Consider the following 25,611-nt stretch of genomic DNA (forward strand, 5'->3'; position numbering starts at 1 on the left):
TGTGTTTATCAGGTCTTTGTCACAACTGTGTGTTACAGGGCGTGTGAGTGTGTGTTTCGGGCAGGGGAGGAGTGTGTGAGTCATGCTGCGTACAGCTGTGGTCCAGATGAAGGAGGCCACCTGCTCCCCCCCTCTTCATTTTCCTCTTACCGCCATCATTTACACGTTCTCTCAGACCTACAAACTACCTCCAATTAGGCCGACCTTGACTCACTCTGCCTGCACACACGCACGCGCACACACACACACCACACACACACACACACACACACACACACACACACACACACACACACACACACACACACGCGTGCTGTTTGGTGGGCACTGGTGTTGATGTTCTTTGTTTCTGCAGGTAATTAGGGGGGATAAAGGAGGACACGGGAGAGTCATGGCAGTAGGAATGTTGCGCACTTGTTATGTTGTTTCACACAGATTAAATCCAGGATTTCAGGCAGAATATTCCAAGAATCTGTCTCGCCGCCTCGTTAGAGACGGCTGTGGCCAGAATGGGCCTCAAACCAGCGACTCACGCCATTTTAACGCAAACACGCCAAATCATACACAAGGAGAGGAAGTTGTTTGAGTAATCAACGCCATGACTCCAGAACTGCAGTTCCAGCGGGGAAAATCTGCCCATTCCCTTTGGTGTGTGTTTCAGTATTGATATTTAAATTTTTCTTGTCTTTTGAGCTTTCGGGTCAAATTGAACGTGAAAATGTTCTCGGATGTCTGGATGAATGCGGTTTGGGCCGCCGCGGTCGTCGATTGGACCACACCTAAGACCAGTGAGTTTTTAAGGCGCGGACTTGTGAACTTCTGGACCTAGTTGGAGGTCCGTGAAGCGAATACTTTGTGCTATAATGCTGCGGTGAAATGCATTGTGGGATACCTAGCTGCGCCAATTATGAAAAGGGCAGGTAGGCATACCGGGAAACGGTCTCGGTCTTTCTGGATTTGAAAGCCATTACTTTTTCCTCATGTTGCCAGACAGGAAGTGCGTATTGGGTTGCCGGAACCATCGGGTCCAGCCTTGTTTATCCCAGGTCACCATTCCCACCTCCATACATTCCAGTCAAATGAGCCCTCCCATGGCAGCCAGTCAGTAATCAGCCCACCGGCGGGCTGCTGCTGTTCTGTAATGATATTCAGAAGCGGTGGCGGCCACTTTGTTCCTCCTACTGCTGATCTCCTGATCCACTGAACTCACTCCCACTGCGGCCACTAAACACGGCCGAAGACGAGGAAGCGGACCACCGGCTCTCCCCCTCACGCCTGTGGGCTGACGTCTGAAGGTTTTCTGTGCCTTCTCATCATGCGCCCTCCCCTCCCCTCCGCTCTCTAATTTCTTATTTATTGTTGTGTGTCGAGTGTGATAGAGGCCTCGTGCTGAGCTGCCGCTCTGATCTGACTCCCACCCGGACAATTAAATCGGGAACCGTGGGAATGTGGACCACCAGTGGGAGTGTGGGGAGACAGTTCTGGACTTTCTTTATCCCACCCAGTTTGTTTTTATTCGCTCCATGTACAGTTGGCAGTTTTTAGGCTCTTCTCCCGACTGTCCTCCCTGTTGTTCTCTTCAAGTTTTGCCCCTCTATCTTGCCCCTCTGCCCCCCCCCCCCCCCCCCCCCCCCACCCCACACTGTCTTAAATGGGAGAAACTGTCCAATTTGTTCCTCGAGAGTCTAACATTACCAGAACTGGGAAAAGCCTTCCATGTGTTGGCTGAATAGCATTTGTTAGCATGTTGCACTACCTGGAATGCTATTGGTTCTGGACGTAAACAAGCTTAATCAAAGCCTGTTGACCGATCGGTGGGGGTAAAGGTCAGTTGTGAGTCCTGTTCTATGGGATCTCTGGCCGTTGTTAAGCTGTCAACACAAAACGGTCAGATTCCGTTGTGTCCATGACACTGAGATGTAATTTCTCTCTCTCTCTCTCTCTCTCTCTCTCACACACACACACACACACACACACACACCACACACACACACACCACACACACACACACACACACACGATATCCAGATGAAATAACATAGCTGGTGTATCCTGTTAAGGTGTGTTAGCGTTGGCTCTCTTCGCCTGGTTTCTAATTTTACCACTTTCCTCAAAATGCATTTGGTGCAGATTCTATTCCTGATTGTGATCTTTCCGGACATGCTTTGCGTGCTTTTGGTGCCCTCGCTGTGTTGAGGACAGCAGGGTTTCTGGTTCTGGTCATGTTCTGCTGCCTGTCCCCCACCCCCGAGCTCCCTGTGAAGTCGTGCATGAATACACAGATTTATTATCCCGCTGTTTTTTTGGACCTGTTATTGTTTTTAAAGCTCTGTTTACGCTACAGACCCCGCCCCTTTCTGGGCCCCGACCCAACGGCTTTATTAGCCCGATAACTGTTGGGTGGCCAGACCTGAAGGCGCGATGCGCTCGCCGTGCAAGTGTCTCTGCGCCTGCTAACAAACCGTAGCGGAGTGTGTAAGTTGTGTGTCTGCCAGCACGTGTGTATGTCTGGACCAGCTATGACCAGCTGCTGTGGTGTGGTTGACTTAACCTCTTAAATGTTTGTGGGTAGGTGATTATTGCGTTATTTGTTTGTTTTTACAGTGTTGGCGATGTGAGCGAGGCAGGTGTTTTGTTTTGCTTTTTCCCCCAGCAGGCCGTGTTTTCACCTGCTGGCTGGTGTGATGTGACGCTACAGTAGAACATTGGCGGTAAAATGGCTGAAGATGCAGCAGAGCCTCATCAGACCTGTGCAGAGCTGCGAATGTTAATGCTGGTTTGGATGTTGTCGCTGTGGTGTACTCTGCCGGTGCTGTGGTGTACTCTGCCGGTGCTGTAGTTGGTTACTCTGCCGGTGCTGTGGTGTACTCTGCCGGTGCTGTAGTTGGTGTGGTGTACTCTGCCGGTGCTGTAGTTGGTTACTCTGCCGGTGCTGTAGTTGTGTACTGTACTCTGCCGGTGCTGTAGTTGGTGTACTGTACTCTGCCAGTGCTGTAGTTGGTTTACTCTGCCGGTGCTGTAGTTGGTGTACTGTACTCTGCCGGTGCTGTAGTTGGTTTACTCTGCCGGTGCTGTAGTTGGTTTACTCTGCCGGTGCTGTAGTTGGTTTACTCTGCCGGTGCTGTGGTTGGTGTACTCTGCCGGTGCTGTGTGTACTCTGCCGGTGCTGTGGCGTACTCTGCCGGTGCTGTGGCGTACTCTGCCGGTGCTGTAGTTGGTGTGGTGTACTCTGCCGGTGCTGTAGTTGGTGTACTCTGCCGGTGCTGTAGTTGGTGTACTCTGCCGGTGCTGTGGTTGGTGTACTCTGCCGTGCTGTGGCGTACTCTGCCAGTGCTGTAGTTGGTGTACTGTACTCTGCCGGTGCTGTAGTTGGTGTACTCTGCCGGTGCTGGTACGCTCACTGGGTTGACTTCAGCACACTGATGTCCCTCTTTCCCTCCTCCTTTCTTGTTCTCTTTACTAGGTCAACATGTACGGCCTCGCCTGCATTAGTTGTTGTCTTGTTTATCACGCAACCGCTCACAGCTGGGACTCATAAGCGTACACATGCGCACGCACACGCACGTGCGTGTGTGCGCACGAGTCGTGGAGAATGTCGTCACTTTTGTGTGATTTGCTGGCGTTTGCCGCTCTCCTGTCATGCGGTGCTGACGAGGTGTTTGGACCGAGAAGGTCACTGGTGGACGTTCTGTGTGTGAGAAGGATATCGGGATAAATCTGCAACAATTCTTGTTGTGGCGCATCGGTGCATTTTGCCCAAGCGCACTCACAAACAAGACTGTTTGCGTCCAAGCTAGCAACACTAGATGCTAAACAGTATGAAATATTGGCTGGATTAGTGTGTATTTAAAGTTTGAGGCTCTGGTGGGGCCATCGGGGGTCAATGTGGCCTGCAGCGCCCCCCCCTCCCCCAACAAAAAGGATGACCATCGGGATGAGTTTCTGTCGTTACCTCACAACGTCTCTCGCTTCCAGCGCCGCCGAGCCCAGTGTTTGTTCTCTCTCATCGTCGTCACTGTAATAATGACTTAATATCTGTTTATTGCGTAATCTAAACACTTGGAGCATAATTGGAAACACGCACGCCGACAGACGCGTGAAATGAAGTGTAATCGGTATGAAAAGGACTTGCCGGAGCGGCCAGATGTGCTCGAACTTCAACAACGTTACGGCTGCGTTTATCGCCCGTCTCAACGCCGACGTGCGTCACGCCGCGTTTCCTCTGCTGCTACGTGAACGTCTCCTGGCCTGTGGGGAGTCTCTGCGGGACCTTTTGTCTCCCCCCAGCTTTGTTCAATTATCGTCCAAAGGTTTGTTGTTGTCCTCCGTCCTTCCTCCCCCCTCCAGTCGTCCTTGTGCGCTGCGGTTGAGGCAAGGCAGACCTGTCGAGCGTCACTGGGCGGCATTTAGCCGCAGTGAGGCTCCCTGTTCATGTTCACACATTTACCGAACAAGTGTTTTTTTCTGCTCTCGCGTTTATTCTGTTTGATCTGGATCACAAGAAGCATCAGACATACATTAAAGCGGACGCGGCGCCCTCGCTTTGTTCTTCGTCCCGTCTAATCCCGCCGTTCTTTGCTCTCTAATCCCCTCGCTCTTTAAAACCAGCCTCGGATCAACTCCCTCCCGACTCTGGAAGCTCTGGTGGTCAGACATGCTGTTGGGCTCATGCGTCCGTCCTCCTCGTGGGCAGGACGCTGCAGGAGGACGCGAGGATGTTGGACAGAACCAGAGATGAGAAATAGAGGCTTCTCATCCAGCAGAAAAGCACTTAAGGCCCCCTTATGATTAAATACCCGGGAAGTCCATGTAGGAGGGGCACATGCATGCTCGCACACGCACAAAGTGTGGCGGAGGTTAACCAATTCCAGCAAAATAATGCTTCCCGCCAAATACGGCAGCTGCACACCGGAGAGGCTTTGAACTCCTGGAGGTCCCCGAACACCACCGAGTCACCGCCGGGTTACGAGCTGTCTCGCATCTGGATCTGCATGTGACCTGGGAGGGGGGGCAGCTCTAAAGCCACCGCTGTCCACATGCGGAGCTGTGGGGATCAAACAGTGGGGCGGTTATTCTGCCCCGGTGCCGAGGCGCCGCCGGGGATCCCAGGAATTCTGACACAGAGGACTTTGTGCCTCGGCAGGAGCCCACTGGGAGGGTCGGCCAGCACGATGTTTAATGCCACTGTAAACTGTCCCCACAGAGCCCCCTCGTTAGTCCCCCTCTTTTGTGGGATTGTTTCGTACGACGGGAAACAATCCTGAATGGAGGCTCAGGTCCTGGGGGAGAAGGGGGGGGTCTGAGGCCCTGCTGGACCAGTGTTGAAATCTTGTTTGCAGTCACGCTTGCTAATTATTCAGCTCTTTTACTGTATTTATTAAAGCATCGATTGTTGCCATGGTAACGCGGGGCTGCAAATTTCTAGAGGAACTTGCTCGTTCTTGTCGCTCTGATGGGAAAATAACCAATCATTTATCGATTTCAGCGAACTGATGCGGTATAAACGTGCAGCCGGGTGAAGGAAGGGTTACCGTGGACGTACAGACACCCAGTAAATCCGACTGGATTTGATGGCGTGTCAGGCCCTAATGCCCCGCTTGTTGACTCTGCTGTCAGGCCGCCGCTGATCAAGGACTAATGGAGGCTTTCTGTTGCCGTAGCGGCTTCCAGCGACCCTGGCGCTCCCGCTATATCACGCCATCGCAACGAGGAGAGGGACGGCCAACGTAAACAACAAACAGGGGAGGGGAGAGAGGGTCAGGGGCTGATGCAGCTTAATGTAAATGTGGGCAAGAAACGAGAGGTAAAGCAGAGCTGGGGGGGTTCTGACATTTTCTTTTCTTTTTCACTCGGTTCTCCTTCCCCCTTTTTCCCGGAGCGATAAACAGAGGCCTCACCTCAACGTGGGCCAAGGCAAATGTTTGAGCCACCTGTTGCAGGAAACCCGAAGCCCTCAGGAGACGTGACGATGGGGCGGGAAGGGGGGCGTCCTCCAGGTCCTGGTCGCCCCTGAACCGGAGCAGAGACGAAGATGGAAAAAGCGTAGCGGCGTGTGGAGGCAGGACGTGGGCAGGCGGTGAGCTATTTACCCTGATATTACCCCCCCACACACACCTGAATCGCCCCATCATTTGTCCCACCCCCACTTTTGGCAGCTCGGTCAAACTGCCGCCCTCTCAGCAAATATCTCTGTCCCTCACCCCCCCCCCCCCCAAGGATCCCGGTGCAGTAAAAGCCCCCAGGACTGTGGTCCTTTCAGTTACCCCCCCCCCCCCCACTCTCCATCACTCTGTGTCTCTCGCTCTCTTGGAAATAAAATATTCACAGCTGCTGCTGCGGTTGGGTCGTGCCGCCGCAGGACTCGCTGAGCAAACAGAGGAGCCGCGAACGTGTGAAGCCGACGGTGTGCGTTTCGTTTGAGGTCCGACACGGGTCCGCTGGATCCCGATGTAGTCAAAACAGAAACCGCATACTGGGCCGCGCCGCATGCCTCCACAAACCAAACATGGAGCGCCACACGGGGAAAGAGAGACGTGTCAGAAATGGGAGAAACGTCGCGTGCACGGCCCCTGCTGGGATGTCACCGGGGCGCGATGGTCAGTTCAGAACATCTGTCTTGGATAAACGCCTTCCTTTAACGCCTGGCCTTGAGCGAGCGCCCCTGACGTCACGATAAACCTCACAGTAAAAAGCCGTTCGGCTCTTCCAGGAAGTCGAAATATCAATTCTGGACTTGAGTCCAGGCTCCCGGGTTCTGATAATAAAGACCTGTTGCCTTAGGAATGCCAGCCCTTGAACTTTATGAGCAGGGGGGCTCAAACCCATCTCAGGCTAATTGTGCTTGATGCAGAACACCCAAGTAATCAGATAAACAAAGGCCTGGAGGGAAACCCGAGTCCGCCTCGCTACATCAGACGTCCTCGGGGTTCTGATGCCAGGGGAGTCCTGCACAAGCGAGAGGATCCATCATGCACGAAGAAGCGGATGTGGAGAGAAACGCAGCCCCGTCGTCCAATTCACTCGTTTCTCCAACACCAACAGTTTTGATCAGCAAGGCTGATGAAATGAGCTGAGAAGGTCCCAACGCCGCGAAAGAGGAAAAGGGTGAAAAGTGTTTTTAAAAAAAAAAAAGAAAAGACATCAGCGTTAATTAAAGTCAGGTGATGCAGGGGAGGGATATTTACGTTATCCCAGATGCCTCCACTCCACGTGTCTGTCTCAGGGGTGCAGAGTTGGGTAAGGTCAAGGAGGAGGCTTCCCCCAGCTGTTGGACCACCCCGAGACACGCGTACGTTTTCTCTTGGTCGTCGCCACGTAAACGACGTCCTCCAGGAAGCAGCGTTTGTCACGTGTGCTTGCGAGTGTGACATTAAACCCTGACCTCGCGCAGACTCTTAATCTGTTGCAGACGCCCCACCGGCGTCCTGGTGCGAGCGAATGTTTTCCCACAACTTTCATGGATCGTCGTTGAAGCTACGCTAAAGCTGGAATGCCAGCCGAAACATCAAGGCAAACCCCCCAAAAGATGAAACGGCGTCAATGTAGTTATCTTGTATTTATTCAGGTTTAAATGATTGGTATTCAAAAAGAGAAGCATAAATGGTAAAAAGACAGATTTTGTTGCTTTTTTTTTTTTGTTAAATATTACACAAAATAAATAAATTGTAAAGGAACAAAAGATGATGGAAGGCTGTAGTATTGGATTTGCTGCTGTCCCAGGTTGGAGTTCTACCACCAAACTATTTTCTCGTACTTTTTTAAATCTACGTCTCATTAATACGTTTACATCTTGCGTCTTCTGTCCTTTAACTCTTCACATATACAAATGTAGAAATGTGACTAATTACACTTTGGCACAGAAGGCGTTTCCCCTCGTATGTTCTGCTCTGCCAATGGACTCCATAACTTAAGATGGAAAATATATACACTGTATTGCAATAATCTTCTTTGTATCTTAAAATAAAAGCGTTTCAGTCTGTAGGATTCCCTCCTCAGTGCATCATTCAGACCTGACCCAGATCAGTCCAATGTAGCTCCCCCGTAAGTCCACAAAACCCCGTCTCGCTCGGTCATCGAGGTTGCACGACGATGGGCAGGAAGTGCGTGGCCGTGTTTTTCCGGCGGGTTTTCTTCCCCCTCATCGGTTTGCCATTGGCGTTGAGCCCCACGAACATGTGCTTCTTCTTGTTGCGCCACTCCGCCGAGGCGTAGGTGTTGTACTTGTTCTCCTCGATGCGTTCGATCAGGCGGCAGTCCGGCCCGAAGTCCCTCTGCAGAGGAGAAGGAGAAGGTTGATGGCGAAGGTTGGCAAACACGCCACACGGCGCTAAATGTCAAGACTATACAGCTTTGTCGAGGCGCTAGAGCCAGTCGGATGATTTTCATGTTTTAATCTGGAGATATAACGAGACAAAGATTTCATTTGATGGCCGCTGGATAAAGACGTCCCTGTGCTGAAGTGTAATCGAACGCCACCCCCTCCGCCCCCCAGTGCTGCACCGGTCTATCTGGTGTCGCAGCGAGCCGACGACGTCATGGGAATTCGGTTCCAGGCCATGCAACAGAATGCCTCTCTGTCCTTTCTGCCGTGTGTCATTTCATCTGTGGTGTGAGACCAGTCATAAAGAGTCGGTTCTTTCAAGGTAAGAAAGGAGGCAGAGAATGAGAGGAAGAGGGAGAGAACCCTGATGAAACCGCGAGCTGCTTCCCCCAGAGGGACCCCAGCAGAATAAACCCAAGGATTGTGTTTCGTGTTTGTGAATGGAGCCGAGAGCAGAGCTCGCACTGACTGATCCGCGGTTCCTGTTTCTGGAGCAGAGGGTCCAGCAGGTCTGTCACCTGTTTTAACAGCTATTCAAGTCGATTCAAAGAGGCAGAACTCATCAGCAACGCTCGGCGAGGCGGGGAATCGGCGGGGAATCGGCGGCTACTCACCGCTCCGTAGAGCTCCCCCTTCTTGCTGATGGCCAGGTAGTAGTTGCTGCCGAGGCCCCTGATGGCCACCACCCCCACGTCCACTGACTTGATCTCCAGAATACCTGGAGCGAGAACAGAAAGGTGTCAGAGCTGTGCCAAGAAAAACGGGTTTAAATATAACGGTCACCCGAAAAATGCCCCGCCACGTTAAAACCCAGCGGATACGCAGCACAAGGTCTCTTTAACCACGACTGGATCAAAGGGGAGCGCTTGTGTTGCCAGGAGACTTCGTGAGGCACGCATCGCGCCGTTAGGCCGCAGAGAGAAAACTGTTCCGAGCAATCGGAATCTTTTTTTAAAAAGGTTTAACGTTCCATCAACCGGCCACCAAACTTAACGTCACGCCGTCACACGAGCGCGGCGATGTGATCTGATGAGTCGGAACAGCCCGGCTGTCAGTAGCCGACATTAGCTTAGCTCGAATTTGGAGGCGCATCAATAACGAGCTGCTTTTTCCGGGTTGTTCCCCTCCAGCACCTTCCCTGACGGGCATACCTCAGGCCGGCCTCTCGCCCTCTCTTCACTGGTTTTGCTTGTGGGCTGCTGGGACGGAGGTGTAAGCCAGGAAAAAACATCTCTGGTCTGTTTGTTTTTCTGAACTCGGGCTGGCAGCCGTCAGACGGGCACACGGGCTGGAGGCAGGGACCCTCTGTGGCTGCCAGGCTGGCAGGAGGTCAAGGCGTCCATATCGGCTTTCAAACCCGAACCAATTACTGCTTTAAAGATGTGGTTGTCGGCTCTTTCTTCTCCCATCCAGAGGCCGGTTACACCGACCCATAAAACTATCAGAGGTTTGAGGGGATTAGCTAAAGTGGCCAGAAGGAAGTGGAGCCAGAATCCAGGGCAATTCGGGGCTGCAGGAGGCAGAGATGGTGCGTTCGCTCTGATTTTACAGCCAAATGTTTCCTGTCAGATTGTGTAGCGATTCGCCCTGCATCACATTCCTGAGTCATTTCTGTCCATGAACCCTTTAAATTTAAATCGCACAACAGCACTGAAAGCAAAATATAGCGGTGGTTCTTCGGCTAATTTCAAGTTCAGTCTGGTCTCCTTTAGCTTCCCCGGATTGACCCGCTCCCGGCGGGTGAGACCGCATTAATCACTCAAACCCCAACACAAACCATCCACCCTGGTCTCAAGCCGCTCCGTCTGGCTGCACCGCAGCTGACGTTTCCGAGCTGTGATCCGTCAAACTAAAAGCGCCCGTCCACCTGTTCAAACCCCTCTTCCCTCCTCTGCTTTGATGTGGTTTGCGGAAAACCAAAGCGCAGACCTTTTTTTTTTTTTTTTTTTAATTTTCTTTTTTAACGGCCCGTTTCCCAGTTACCAGAAGCCGCCCGTCTGCGCGACTTGAAAGGCTGCGCGGCAACAAAAGGCTTAGATGGCAACAGCGCAGTTTACGGCGTGGAGGAAAACACAACCGCCGCCTGTTGCGCGAGCTTTCAGCGGTAAACATGCAGGCATTCCTGCGAAGGTCCACACTCTGACCTCAGAACACCAGCGCTTTTAAAATCCCAGCATTCCCCCAACTTTAGCTCCTCCCCTTTTTGTGTCCTGGACTCCAGCCTGAATTATTAATCGCGAGCCGATGTTCTGGAGTGGACGAGAGGCTTTTACGACCACGCGGTGAAAGCGCAGCTGGCAGCGGGCTCAGGTAAAGTCGGGCACGTCCACAATCTGCCAGCTACATTTGTAACGCCTGCGTAACCGGGTCACATACTGGGCCCGGTGAGGTTCTTCCCACTAAGAATCACACCTTCGGAGCTGCCACCTTTAACTGAACCACCGGATCCATCCTGAGACGTCCAGGAAGGAAAAATCTGCAGCTGACATCAAAGCAGTTTTTACTTCAAAGCCTTCCTTTTTAACCTGCAGCTGAGGTCACTTCCTGCTTTACTTCCTGCTCATTTTTGCTTCTCGGATCAGCATCTAATACTTCATCGCCCACCTTGGGTGCACCAAAGGGCTTCACACTCATTCCAAAATAAACTTTAAAAACTCTCTTTGATGCTTTCACTTAAATTTATACGTCAGCGTTTTTTTTCAACCGAGGGATCCTGAAGTCGCCTCGACTCCAAAGCTCAGACGATTGATGGTCAAGGCGGTTGAAGCGGGTCAGAGGTCTGAACCCAGAGGTCAAAGGAGGTCACGGAAAGATTTTCACCGCGTATCCAGGAGACTCGGGGTCGGGTGACCAGCCCCGAGCGCGTGGACTCGCAGCCGTGTTGGCGAGGAGTAGCTTTACACGGAAAACCTGGAAACGGTTTGATTCTTGCATTCTGGTCCAGATTCTGGTCCAGATTTTGGCTCAAACTTCACACGTGAAGCACAAACGTGCCGTTCTGCAAAGGACGGCGGGATGAAAACGGCCGTCTCCCTCTTTGAAACACCAGCAGAAGAATAATGGATGCAGCCTCTTATTCATGGCGACGGCCCCTAAACGCTGCGATTAAGGACGCCGTCCGGCCTCGCTTCAGAATTTGAAAGGGTTCTGCAGAATCCTGGATGATAACGGAACCTCCTCACTTTCCTCTGTCCCAGATGTTTAAAGTCCCTCTGGTCTGTTTTTGATCTCGGCCTGTACCAGCACGTTTTATCATGCTGGCGGCGTTAAATCGTACGAGTCAAACATGATCCAGCATCGCATCGATTTGTTTCATTAGCGAGCTGGTTCTGGTAAACACACACTCTCCGTATTATCCGTCTTCTTGGCCCGTAATCAGTTTATGACTTTATTTCCATCCCTGACAGAAACACTTAGCGTCTCCTGTCCGCTGCTGGACCCACAGAGCTGAAATCCACACGGCGCCAGATCCAAACCCGGCCAAGGTGGGGGGGAAAGCAACAAACCGGCTTATTATTAAAGAAACTCAAATATAAGCGGATCACCTGAGCGGCCAGAATTTGGGATCGTTTTACTCTCCTGCAGCAAAACCGCGTCGGTTTATGTCACAATCGTTTAAGACGGGAGCGCAAATCCACGGCGACATTAATGGCGGTTTCGCTGAGAGGAGGCGGGGAAACGATCCCGCTCGGCCCGGTTGACTTTGTAACGCCGTGAAGCGCCAAAGCTGCCAGGTTCTGTCAAAACCTGTCACGAGCCTCAAACACGTGTTGGTATTCCTGCCTTTAGGAGGACTCCCTCGGACGGGACACGGTCCTGAGCCCCTTACCTAAACCCCGACCCGAACCGGAACCTTCAAACCCAGTCTGAACGTGCCTACGATGTTATGAGGACCCAACTAAATATCCTCATTACTCCCTATGTAGCGCACACACACACACACACACACACACACAACACACACACAAATTATCTGGCATTCCGGACAGCTCTGGTAGAGTGTGTGTGTGTGTTATGGGACTCCTCCGTCTCCGATGCTGTTGTCTCTCCTCCCTCAATGAGTTCTGATCCGCTCATCTGACACCAGATCAGCTCTGTGAGGAGCCGCTCTTCCTCATTTAGCTCGTTAGCCCATTTTAACCTGAATTTTAGGTGAACTCGCGGACCAACGTGTGCACGCTTCAGCTCGTCCCTGTAGCGAACAAGGCCAAGTCAGATGGAATAATTCATCGTTCAGACCACAAAATCCGCTGGATTATTGTTAAATCTGGGACGGCCTGAACGGCCAGTCTGGTTTTATTCAGGCTAAATGCTTCTACATATTTATAGCATGAACTCTGTGGGCTTGTAAAACCTGAGGAGGACCTTGAGAGTGCTGCCAGATGTATCTCACAGCGCTGCACCACTTAGGCCATCCCACCCCCACCCTGGAAATCTTTGGAAGGACTCTTCGGATTAAATAAATGCCCCATTTTAACAGTCTTGGAACCCTCCGCCAGGCTGAAACACGGAAGAGGCTGTCAATCAAAGAGGTCCTGATATCCTGATGGGAAGAGCTTCCCAATTGGCTTCATGGCCTTTCCTGGAATGGAAGAACCCTGGAAGAACCCTGCGGCTGTTTATCGTCCAGCCTTAGATTGTGTTTAGACTCAAACTGGTTTCGCATGACGTCGTAATTCCCAGTAAATGGCGGAGGCTTTTGCTTTACGGTGTTTTGGTTCAGGTTTCAGTCAAACGTGTTTAAAGAAGCGTTTCTCTTGTAAGATGATGATCCGCCACGTTTTGGCGCCACAGGCGGCGTCCGTCAGGGGCGTCTCGTACCTGCAGCAGCCACACGGCCGGCTGGTTTTGCTAACTGGGTTTTCAGATGAATTTAACCGTTGATTGATGCTCTGGCGGGTTTTAGCGCGCCGGCGCTTCCCCGAACAAGCTCACGCCGCGATGTTTGCGTGCAGCCGTGATTTACGGCCGCCGGGGAGGAGAGCCCATGAAGATGTCGGAGTAAATTTTAATGAAAGGCAAGACTGACACTAACCTCTGCTGCGTCCAGCACCTCCTCATAACTCTCTTTTATGGGCCACACTGTTACCTTTCCCACGAGAACCCTGAACACACGCCACCAGAGCGTCGTCGGGCTGAACGTGCTGAGTCACTGAAGGTGCGTGTGTTGGTTCACGTTTGCAAAATGAAGGACTTTCGATGTTTTGGACGGCGAGTTCGGCTCGAAATGCCCAAGATAAATGGAAAACTACTCCATTTACGAATGAGGAAAAGCACTTTATGCACCGAGGAGTGAAGCTAACGGGAAAATCCCGGTTATTGAACTTGCGATGTGACTCAAGTTCATCTGTTTTCACTTTTGTTAAATAATCACGGCTTCCTGCTGGACTCTGTGGTCAGTTGTGTGGCCCTGTGATTGACTGTAAGATCATTTCTTCATGTTGGCGCCTTTGCTAACACACCAAACACGCTTTTGATCTAAATTTAACAGCGGCAGCTTCCTCATTTAACCATCGGGGGCAGCGCGGTGCGCTCTGCTTGACCTTTCTCATAACAAAAGTTTCCTGAATGGGTCAGTGGGTAAAGGTCAAACCTCAGGGGGGAGAAGCCTGTAATTACACACAGAAAACCTGCACCAGATTAGAAAAATCCCCCCTATTTGTCTCTCCCTAGGTTGTGGTGGGTTAGATTAAATCATGTCAGTGGGTAAAGCGTCGGCTGATGAATGTTGGCAATTTAACTGTGTGTGGCGGCTTTTACAACCAGGGTGGGATTTCTCGCCACGTTTCCCGCTCTAGCTGTGTGTCACTGTGGCATTGCGCAACGCTAATTGAGCTACGCAGGACCAAAAGCCTGCGGTCCAAGTCCGCGCACGTGTCCAAGTGTTTCACGGCTTTATTTGTTTAGAAACGCTGTGTGGCGGCGTGCGGATGGTGGCGAAGGCTTTGCCGCCGTGTTAGTTATGATCGAGGGGGATCAGTGCTAATCCGCGACAGCCTGACACCAACTCCGCTCTCGGGCCGGAGGCGCCTTATTTTTGAAGGTGAAACTGGATAGATGGGCCCCGATCATGTGACCACGAGTAGACAAACACGCTTTAGCCAGCGCGCTCCCACCGCCGACCTTAATCCCTGAATGATGTCGTTCCCCCGGCTGTGACAGGGTGATTTAGAGAGGCTCTGCTGTGGAGGAGAGTCTCCACCCTGCAGCTCGAGCTGGAACTTCTTCATCACCTCTGACACCACCTAATGACGGCCATTTGCAACCTGACCTCCTGGACATTACCGGACAACTAGAGCCGCCCCCTCCCCACTTTTCAAGTTAATGACATCCTCCAGTGGAGCTGCAATTAAGCTCAACTTGTAGATGTGCAACAGGCGCTAAGAAGAGCCACGTGTTTTTAATGAGACCTGCATCAAAGAGCCCCTTAAAAAAAAAAATAAAAAAAAAATCAGTCCACTGGTTAATGCAGTTGCTTTAAACCTTTTTAAGGGTGTAAACGTTTATTGTGATCTGTAGCACCTTAAAAGTTGACGCGGGAACATCTGTTGGTTGGTTGGGGGAGTTCACACAGATCTAAGTGGGTCACAACCCGATAACGCCGAGATGGCGACTGAACCGACCTCATGTCGGAACGGATGCATCAGCACATCGAACGCTTTTACTGCCATGGGGGGGGGGGCGGGCATCTGCAGCTCTCCAGCAGTCGGCATCAAACCGCTTCATCTATATTAAATATAATTAGCTCTGTTGCTCTTCGGGCTAGCGCTCTGTTCAGCATGCTAACGCCTCTGATAATCGCTCCATCGGCTAATAGTGCGACATGCGGACGGGCCGTCGGGTCTCCCCAGGTTTCGCCAAATTTCCAGCCGCTTTCGTCTGACGCACATTGTCGTGGTTCTGCCGGATCCTCCGGATCCACGTCTTCCTATGCTGGAGCGTGGCTGCCGAACTGGACGGCTGTGAGGAAGGAGCACGAGGCGCTAATTGAAATTCCTTTAGCCGTGTCTGGCCGAGCCCTGGTGTCTGAGCGGCGCACACACGCGCGCACACGCGTTCACACCGGCCCCAGTAAAAGTTGCCATATGGGGGCCACGTGCGCGCCTGGACTCTCCGCGCTCGCTTCAGAGATGTTCCGACACGAGCGCGGAGAGAAGCTGCTGTTCTGATCTTTTTAGAAAGAAATGGGAGGCGAAGCCAAGCAGGTAAAATATGGAAGCAATGTTCTGTTCTGCCTCAGCTACTGTCAGCGCGCCCTGAGGTGATGAAGCTATTCTGAGCCGCTGGAAGTCCTGGAGAACTTCCAGATGTCTTTAACTGGAAGATAAAGAGGTGGATTCTGGAAAGATAAGACCGGACTTCTCTGCTCTGGATCAGTCTTAACTGCTCACGACAAACGGCACAAGTTTTATAACGTGCGAGAGCGTGGACCTTCACGCCGAGCTGAGGTTTTTATTCCTCTCCAAAGAGCAAACGTGACCCGTAATAAATCAGATTTCGCCTTCCTTCAAATGTCCAAATAGGACGTTTTTCAGACTTGAGCGATGTTCTGGGGGTTTTGGTTCTGGACTCTGGTTCTACTGTGGGCTCTGAGCCGAACACATTTGATCATTAGTTGTTGAGCGAAGCCGCCTGTCTGCCTGCGGAAGAGGAGCGAAAAGAACCGGGCCGGATCGGAAGAGCCACTTACTGTACGGATCGTCCTCACTTTTGGTGCCGTTGACTTTTCCCTTCTTGTCGATGCGAAGGAAGAACTTCTGGTAGGAGAAGAGTTTCCTCCTGCGCACGTCTCCCTGGAGGTGGTTGTAGCTGCTCCGCACGTGGCGCCCGACCACCGTTGCAGAAGACGCGTTGGTCGCCCGGGGCAACCTGGCGGAAGAGGCGTGTAGTGATGGAATATGTGACGGGTGCGGGACGAAGACGCCCGGCGGCGGCGGCGGCGGCGTCGCTCCCGGGGCATCGCGAGCTTCCTCAGGCCGTACGGACGCGGCACACGGGGACGAGGAGGGTCCGAGCAGGACGAAGAGGAGGACGAAGGTGAGGGAGAGGAGGGAAGGAGGCCTGAAGCAGGGGTAGGAGGAGGAGCAGGCGGCCGGTGCACCTTGTGTCACTGTCCATCTACACATGGTAGTGGAGCTGGGAGCGCTGTGGAGGTGCTCAGGGGTTGGGGCATGCTGATGTGGGTGCTGGGAGAGGGAGCGAGAGTGGGAGAAACTCCCCCTGCCTGCCTGCCTGGAGACACCTCCTCTGTCTGGGGACCCCAACGTCACCAAGGCTGTGAAAACCCGCCGGCGGCGGCTGCTCTGTGCTGGGGGCAGCTGCTGGAGGTGAAGCCCCCGTCTGGGTTATTATTCAGCAGCTCTGCAGGAATGCAACAACATCCATAAGTCACATCACCTCGCTGGGAACAACTGGGGAGGACTGGGATAAAGACCGGCAGACCGCAGCTGCCTGCTCCTGGAAGTCGCCCGGCTCCTCACCCACGCTCCAATTCCTTTTTAAAAAAGATAAAGCGCCGTCCTGGACACCCCCACCCCCCCCACCCCCGGCTGTAGTTGACTGCTGAGGTGGACGTCCGTGCACTCACATGCTCATCCCGGCCCGCTGTCTTCTGCAGCCTGAGGTCTGGAGGCAAGATGCCGGCCTGCTCGGCACAAACGGAATCAACAAATACGTTTGGTTAAAAGATCGATCCCGCTTTTTACGGAATTTTCCAAATCCAAAGAAGGGCAAAGAAGTCCCGGAATCCGAGTCCCTCTTTGTTTTTCCTGCGTGTGAAGCCGGTGTGAAGTTACGCGAGTGGAACCGAGCCGCGGCGGCGCTCCCGTCGGTGATCCCGGCCTCCCCGTCTCTCTTCTCTCGCTGCCTCTCGCAGTTGTGAGCGCCGCAGCCGTGTGTTGCCTCTCTTCTGTCCTCCCATGTGTGGCCCCCTCCCTCTTTCCTCGGCCTCTCCCCCTCCCTTCCTCCCTCCCTCCCTCATTATCTGGAGTTTGTCTGAGGTGACCAAATCCTGCGTTTCACCTGATTTATCTGAGCAACTCCCCACATGCCATCTTTTAGTGTAATTACCTCTATGAAAACCACTTGTAGACCTGTGTGTGTGTGTGTGTGTGTGTGTGTGTTTGTTGGGGGGGGTCTGGCCCACCCTATTTGCTTTTCCCTCCTTCTCCGTGTTTTTTCCCTCCTCCCATTCTCAGACGAAGCCCCGGCAGGACCGAATAGTTCAGTTTATTTGGGTGTTTTCACATTTGTTTCTGCTCCTGAATTGAGTTTTTCTCATGTGGAAATATCATAAGACATCTTTCGAAACACCTCGGCAGCGTTTTTCTGGAGTGGAACCGTTGTTTCTTCCGACTCTGGAACCCTCAGAGTTTCATAATGTCTCATCCTGATTGCTGTCTTTGGTTTGATATTTCCAGTTCTGGTCCCAGCTGCGCGGCCGTTGTCGTCCTGTCGGGTCCACATTCGTGCAGATGTTCTGTGCACGTGAACGTTGGTGCGTTTGTGGGTGAAGGAACGACCTCGCTCCCGTCGCCGTGCTTCACCTAGCTACCGACCTCAGCGGTGTCATGTGACTGATCACCTGATGACAGCGGTTCTCTCTGCTTCCATGATCGTCTTGATCTGGATCTGGGTCCACCGGGTTGACCCCCCCCCCCCCCCCACTTCAGCACCGCGGACAGCACCTTCCCGCGTGCGAGGAGTCTTCGCCACGTTGGCGGTTTCCTCCATCAGCAGCGCGTTCTGATGAAATTCCCTTGATTTTGGCGCGACTGAACGAGTCCGACCCACCGTTTGAACGCAGATAGTCGGGCTGGCGTCCCTGAATGGTCATCATCATAAATTACCGACGTCCCTGGTGTCCACGGCGGCGCCGGCTCCAGAGCGTGGATCCAGATTCAGATATTTTAGGAGTTTTGTTTGGAAGAAACAAGTAACTTGATCCATCTGTGATATTTGGCCTCCAGGACTTCATATGACTTTTTTTAAATGTTTTTTAAAATTTATTTATTTATTTATTTTTTATTTATTTATTTTTTTTAATTTTTTGCACCGATAATAAAAATGCCTGATTTTTGTTGCTTCGTCAAAACGATTGCGATTCTTAAAGAACGCTGCAGGGACACGTGCGCTCCCCAGGTTCCATGTGCAGCAAAACTGATCTGAACTGAGCCAGATGATCAGCAGTTGGCGCTGTTGGGTCTTCTGGGTGGATACTTGAAGACGATAAAGGCCGAGGTCCTCGCGGTTCGTCCTTGGCTCCGCCTTCATGCTGGAATATTTAAGCCGTCTCATCATTGCCGTGTTTAATCGTTAATTACCGACCGACGTCTTCGTGGCTCCGCCCTGCCGAACCCTCTAAATGAGACTCGGATGTCGGAGATGATGCCGTGCTCAGAAGAGCGGCGTTCCGTGCCTGCAGCGTTGGGGTGGCACCGATGTTCCCGGGGCCGTGCGTCGCCTCTGGTTCTGGCGCGGTCCGGTCCTGATTGGACCTGGAGGAAGACCGGCGGTTCTAATTGTTTCATTGCGGTCGAGCTGGAGGCTTTGAAGGCATCGGGGTTTCGGATCAGCGCGGCAGAAATGTGACGCCGTGCGCTGACGCCGTGCACGGCAGCCACGCTCATCGCTCTTGGCGACGGAGCACTTTAGGAGCAGCTTTGTTTTTATTTTTTTAAGGCATCGCCGCTACAGTCCTTTTTAAGGCCGGTTTCTCACCGGTCCCACACTTATTTCAGTCAGCCCATCGGAATGCGGCACGGAATGCACGTGAAATGGAAACAAGCAGGGATCAAGATGGCAACTGATGAGTAAACACCTCTTCCTCAGGCCGCCTCAGAATGAGTCCCAGACTCCCGATCGCAGAAACGCGACCTTCACGTTGCGTAAACAAAGTCTGTCATAAAGCAGGATAGTTGTGTAGCTACACCATCTCGAACGTCGTGAGGGGAATCGGTAAAGTCGGACCTGGTTCCCGACACGGAACGCTCTCGGAGCCTGAATCACGCAACGTTCCGAGCGCACGCATTTCTCCTATTTTTGGCCTCAGCTGCCGATGCTGATTGTTATTGGCCGGAGCGTCTCCTCAGGGAATACTTGAAAATAGACGGCGCTCCGAATAAAAGCACCTGAAGGTCAGCGGATTAGACTCTCGTTACAGATGGAAAGAGTGTGACGAAGCTTCTGTTCTTCTTCAAACACAAATGAAACTGAGAGGGAACAGTGAAATGTGACTCAGCCTGAAGTCATGATGGAGGTAATTAGGCTGTATAATCAAATCTGCTGTAGTTCCATATCACACACCGACCCTGGGTCTGGCGAGCACGTCTGACCCTGGCGTCGAACAACGCGGGAGCGTCTGTGTAGCGGCGGACGCTCCGGGTTTGAACTCTGAATTCTTCCAGCCGGAGACATTGGACGCCCCGGGAAGTCACCGGGTTCCGCCGGTTTCCGCCTGGTTCCGCCTCGCCAGTTTACATTCTGAACCTAAAGTTTTGACGGCCCGTCCGGCGCAGCGGCGGCCGCTCCGCCTGCTAGCGCCGCGTTAGCTTCCACAATTTAATGATGTCAGTAATCGCAGGCGAGGACCCTAAAAGCAGGAACATTAAACATCAGTGACACTGGAATGTGAACTCCCCTCGTACGTTTGGTTACAAATAACGTCGGCCGCTAAATTACCGGCAGAGCCGAGGAACGAACCCGGTGACTCGACTGCGGTCGGAATGTTTTCATCATCAGATATTCTATTTGTGGCTCCTTTTCTCTGATCCTGGAAAATATTCCCGCTAGTTATTATAATGGGAATATTTTGTTTGGGTTGATACTTTAACGACCTTGTTAACGTAGCCGCGTCCAGTCCTTCATCCCGTCTCCTGTGGCTCCACGGCCTTTCCTGAAATATTCATGGAGGAACTGGGAGCACTGGGTGAATAATGCAACAGGTGGCTGAGTTCTAGTTTCAGAGAAAGCCAGCGGAAGGATAAATTAATGATTACGGACACTTCTGTCCACCTTTTTACCAGCTAAACGGCAGAAATCTTATCAACAAACGCGACGCTGCGCCACATTTCAGAAGGTTGGAATTTTGACTCCGCCTCCACCCGTCGACAAGACCTGACGGCGGTAAATCCGGAACGTGGGATCGAGACGTGTCGGCCGAGATGTTGCATGTTTATCAGTCCTGATGTTTTCCAGTAGATTTATTTTTTGAAAACGGAACATATGGACACGATAACAAGGCCCCGAATGTGGTTTTGATTCCAGCTGGACTTTAAAGGCATAAATAAAAAGCGCAGATGTGGATTCACCTTGTTTTCTGTCTCCGGCCTTTTAATATTGTCACCACTCGAACCCGCTTCGCCCGCTGATTGCTCACACGTTGAGACGCTTTTACAGAAACGCGACTGAAAGCTTCAAAGTCTTCGACGTGGACTCTCGCCGCCGGCGCTCGTTTCTGCGGAGGCGGGAAAAAGATGTCGTCCTTCTGTCGTTAAATCTGCCGTTTGCTCCGTCCCGCCAACGATCCGCTGCATTTAACTGCCGTGAAAACTGGCGTTTTTGCTCCGTCGTAATTGAGTTTGACAAGCAGAATAAACGGGCGCTGCCCAGACGTGCGCGTCGTCCAGGGAGACTAAATAAAGGTGTGCGGCGCGAGCGGGAGGAGGGATAAGACGGATGTCTTTGATGATTCGCGTGGCTTTCTTGTTTATTTCGCCAGGCGGGAGGTTGAAAGGCGAGCGGGCCTGCGGCCAATCAGCGCTCATCATTACGGATGGGACCGGTGCCAGAACCAATCAAACGCTGGTTCATTAGGAGGCGGGGCACCTCGGTCACGGCAACTGACGGCGGGAAACAGATGTTTGTAACGTCTGTAAAAACCTTTTTCTTTTTTTCTTTCCTCAGCTTGAACACGGGTTTACAGGACTGGGTTCTCCGGCCTCTGAACACGGGTCAGGTTAGACCCGTGGGCGGTTCCGTCAGCCTTCCTAAAGTTACCGACCGGAACCAGGCTAACGCGCCCGGCCCGGCCACGGCTGGAACCAGACACCCGCCTGCTGCGCGTCCTCGGCATCTCCTTTCAGGTATCGGGTTAACGTGGACCAGAACCCCTCCCCCGTCCGACCTGTTGCACACCTTCAGCTCGCAGAAGACCCGACGCTTTGTTCCGCACATGTAAAGATGGTCCCTCCCCCCCCCCCCAAACATGTAACCGTGGAAAAGAGGGCGAAGGAAGTTGAAAGGCGGCCCGGTGAGACAAAGCCCTGTGATGTGGTGGAGCCGTCCAGCCGTGCCTCCGCACACAGGTAGACAATAGTCCGGCTGAAAGCCCCATGAAAAGTTCTGTCTAGACACGCGGCCCAGAGACGAGAAGGCTTTGATGCGGCTAAGCGCTCGTCTGTGTCGCAGGTGCGCCGCGGATCCCTCGGAGCGAGATCGGAATAGCCGGATCCTTCGGGTTTAGAGGTTTAAGCAGGTCTGTCATTAGATCGCCTGACACGTCCAGAGACCGGTCCAGCGGGGCCAGTGAACGCACCGCGCTGCCTTCACTGACACTCCTGGGAACTTGTTTTTCGGTTGGGACTGAATCCAGGTGCCTCCATCGCAGCGGCGAAGGTCGCGACCTTTGTCGGAGCACGTCGCGGCGGTTTCTAGCAGCCTTCAGCATCCTCACGAGATTATTTAATTATTCTTTCCAGCCATCTGAGTATCTGTTTTTTATTTCCCACCAGCCCCTGGTGCTGTTTTCATCCCACCGACCACGAATGCAGACGAGCTCGAACGTGCAAATGTCCGATTACCCCGAACGCAGCGCCGCCTTTCCTGATTATCCCGATATAATAGCTGGCTCCAGCCTCGTGTTGCTCCCTCGGTATTATTCCGGCATTTGAGGGTTTGGACAAACACGCGTTTCTCCCAGCAGATTTCCTGGAACACGACGGAGGTTTTCCGGGGGTTGTTCCCTCAGAGGTCCTCAGTTTGAATGCGAGCAGATGATTAAAGCCCGGAATGTCTCACTGAATTCCACTGACGGACAAACGAGTGTCTGAGTTCCGTCTGACGGGCCGAAACAGCTGAGCAGCCGACCAAATTAAACATCTCGCCAGAGACGCATTAACCACCTGCCGCCGCCGCCCCTGGTGGACGCCACTTGTCGCTTCCGTCCTTTTCATTGCTTCTGACTGTTCGGGCCGCCGAAGCGTCTCACGTGTACCAGGAAGTCCGTCCGTCGCAGAATAAACCCACACGTATTTGATTGCCTGTGTTTTGCTTTGGGCCGTAAACGTCTGCAAATGGAGCCGATCCCTCACAGCGTCGGCGGGCCGGAGCGGAGGAACGAGCTGTTTTTGGACGAGTCGGAGCACAAATCGGTCAAAGCTGGAGGCGACTTCCAGCTCGGTTTACTGAAGCGTCCGCTCCGAGACGTTCAGGAATAATCCGACATCACAAACACAACGAACGTTGGACACGAGTGAGGCTCCTTCGGGACGCGAGTGAGGCTCCTTCGGGACGCGAGTGAGGCTCCTTCGGGACGCGAGTGAGGCTCCTTCGGGACGCGTGGACACGATGGGTCCCGATGAAGCCGCCTGGCCCGTGTCAACAGAGGACAAACACTCAATTCTAGCAGATTGTTCTGGAAAAACCAAACTAAATGACGCATTTTACGGCAGGAAACGTCAAAAATCAACACGGTTTTTGTTTCCCCCCCCACTAAACGGACTCTGACACGACCTGAAAATCTGTTTTGGAGAAAAACGAGGCGGGCCAGAAAACCTTTGCTGGGCCAGAAAACCCGCCAGAACCTCGAGGGCCTCGAGGGCCTCGAGCAGTCGGAGGTTCGAGGGTGCGACAGGCGGCGTCAATGTGCGTTAATCATTTTTACGCTAACCATGTGTGCTGATTGTGAACAGGCTGACGGAGGACGGCGTCAGATGGATGTTTATTTCATCACTTTGGAGCGCTTCAGACGGGTGGAGACAGATGACAGAATCCTGCTGGGGCCCGCCTGCGCCGCCGGAGCTGCAGGTACAAACCAGCCGTGATTATTTACACCTTTTTCTGCTCAGATCTGCGGGAGAGGTTGTAATCGGTGAAAGGTCGCCGTCCTTTACGAGCCTGTTTCCAATTTTCGGTCAGAAATATTCCTGTTTTTTAAAATCCGGGTGTGTTTACGCGTCCTGGGCTCCAGCCAGCCGATCAGGGGTCAGTGGGGGTGTCTGTCCTGCGGTGAAGAATATCTGATTGACGATGGCGGGGCGCTTTGGTCCGGCCCGTTTGAGCTACGGCGCTGTGGTCACGGGGCCTCCAGCTCAGTGGGGGGGCTTTGACCCACATCCCGCTGGTCTCAGCTTGCTGCATATTTTATGTTTCAATTCACATTTTTACCTATAAAAATCCCAAACTGACGTTTTTCGGCTGCACTCCGGCCGGGATCTTGCGTTGGCCGCGGAGGCGGAATATTCGTCGCCTTGCGTCGATCCCGCGCCGTCAGAGTTGCATCCTGACCACGGCAGAACTCCAGATCCCAGCATTCCCATGTGTGAACCCGGCTGATGAAGTGATCCGCGAAGAGGTAAATCTGTCAATACGTCCGCTGTTATATACGTCCGTCTGCACATCAAACCTGGGCCGGCCGCGCCGTGAAATCGGGGGGAGCCTCTTCAGGCCGAGCGTCGTGGGGGGGCGGATATAAAAGACTTGGATGCTATAAAATTGGCTGCTTCCATGTGAACGTTGTGATTTACAGCAACACAACAAGCTAACTCGGAGCCAGAGACGGCACATTTTAGCATCGTTGACGGTTAAATATGGACGAGATAAGCTGAGCTCTCAGCTGGGGGGGGGGGGGGTCTGCGATATTTCTACAAAGAAATGATGTCACAACGGTCTGAGATAAAGTCGAGGTGCGCTTGTCTCGGAGAGGCGGGGGGGGGTTAGCTGTCACCTCGGAGACGCATTATAAACACACTCACGCAGCCCTTCTGATGTAGCCACGCCCCCTCTCTGCTGTAGCCACGCCCCCAATGCCTTGCACCTTCATCGGCAGCCGTCTCTCCTCTCTCGTGGTGGGACTGGAGTCGTCGCGCCGCAGTCCTTCACTGAGAGTCCGATATGAACCGATCAGAACCGCGCGGCCAAACTGGTCCCGAGGGGACGCTGCTTTGGTGTCTTTGATCTTACGTCTCAAAGCGATACCGGGGGATCAGCTGACTAAATGTTCAACAGAGATGCTCATTTATTTCGACTGCAGGACAGAAAGAGAGTAATGTTATTGTAGTACGGCCCCCACTGTTACAGTAAAACTGAACATTAGTGTGTGTGTGTGTGTGTGTGTGTGTTGCTGAGAACAGCCAGAGTGAAGCACTTGAGATGAAATAACACGAACCAGACCTTCGCTGCGATTAAGATCCTGAGTGTTTCCTGTCTCATATGTTCCTTTTAATTGAGCGAAACAGTTTAATGTCACATCCGAGCGGCCAACTCACACTTCTGCGGGAAAAACGAAGGTAGCCGTCGGAGTTTTATGGGCGAGATGTCTCCATTTGATGATGAAAGCCTGAGAACAAAGCTCTGCCAAAATCCAGTTTGACGGCGCACAGAAACGTCAAAGTGATTCAGAGCTGGGCCTGTTTGCCAGAGGCGTCTGGACCGGAGCAGCCTTGTGGGGTCCAGCGGTCGTTGAGGTTCCCGTCTTCATCAGCGCGGACACTTGCCGACAGACGGGAAAGCCCTGATGATGACAAATGCAACTGCGGAATTCCATCCATCCCGAAGCATGTGGAGATTTCCTTCAAGTCCAAAATCAAGAGGGTTTAATCAGCGGTTGGAGCCCGGGTTATTGTTGCTAATGTCCTGAGCTGCATCCCGAAGACCCGGTTTGGTATTTCTGTTTGAGCGGCAGACGGGGCCAGAACCAGGAACCGGAGCGGTTGTTGTCGAGGTGTTGACCCACCAGCAGATCCAGGTGGACGCGTCTGCGCTCCTCTGCAGTGTTTAGTCTGAGAGGCTCCATCTGCTGCCCAGCTGCCTGCGAGGGTCTAATTAACGCCCATGATCTCCAATCAGCTATGCTACGTTAGGCTAACGTCAATTGGGAGGTCGGGGAGCGCGAGGGCTCCGAACGCACCACGTTTTCCTTCATCATTCACGTCGAAGAGTGAACGTTTTCCCTCGTTTCGCCCGTCTCTGCCTGTAACGGGAGGCTGCCGGATGCTGTCGGAGCGGCTCGTCGCAGCGCTGCGCCTGTTCCGGATCTTCCCGTCCCGGCTCTTCCCGTCCCGGCTCTTCTCGTC

The 25,611-nt window shown here is 52.8% G+C and overlaps 1 protein-coding gene and 1 long non-coding RNA gene across 2 annotated transcripts in view; one reads left to right on the forward strand and one right to left on the reverse strand.

Annotated features, from left to right (window-relative positions):
- The window catches only part of LOC130517092 (uncharacterized), a 35,022-nt gene that overhangs the window by 6,391 nt on the left and 3,020 nt on the right, over window positions 1-25,611 (forward strand). Inside the window, exons 2-3 of the long non-coding RNA XR_008947637.1 lie at window positions 21,224-21,402; window positions 23,230-23,344. This is a non-coding gene — a long non-coding RNA (uncharacterized LOC130517092). The remainder of the gene's footprint in view (window positions 1-21,223; window positions 21,403-23,229; window positions 23,345-25,611) is intronic.
- Window positions 7,541-16,836, reverse strand: fgf10a (fibroblast growth factor 10a). Its single transcript, XM_057018709.1, has 3 exons — window positions 16,011-16,836; window positions 8,935-9,038; window positions 7,541-8,270 (listed from the first exon to the last, which is right to left on the reverse strand). Exons 1-3 carry the CDS (start codon window positions 16,444-16,446, stop codon window positions 8,070-8,072), a joined length of 741 nt encoding a protein of 246 aa, XP_056874689.1. The 5' UTR covers window positions 16,447-16,836; the 3' UTR covers window positions 7,541-8,069.

This window comes from Takifugu flavidus, chromosome 20 (genome assembly GCF_003711565.1).
Source record: "Takifugu flavidus isolate HTHZ2018 chromosome 20, ASM371156v2, whole genome shotgun sequence".
Lineage (NCBI taxonomy): Eukaryota > Metazoa > Chordata > Actinopteri > Tetraodontiformes > Tetraodontidae > Takifugu > Takifugu flavidus.

Bases quoted from the DNA above. Each gene is read 5' to 3' on its own strand.
- fgf10a (XM_057018709.1), bottom strand. From the start codon at position 16,446: ATGTGTAGATGGACAGTGACACAAGGTGCACCGGCCGCCTGCTCCTCC. The intron at 9,039-16,010 runs GTAAGTGGCTCT...TTCTCGCTCCAG, and splicing joins AAGTGAGGACGATCCGTACA to GTATTCTGGAGATCAAGTCA. The intron at 8,271-8,934 runs GTGAGTAGCCGC...TCTCCTCTGCAG, and splicing joins AGGGGGAGCTCTACGGAGCG to AGGGACTTCGGGCCGGACTG.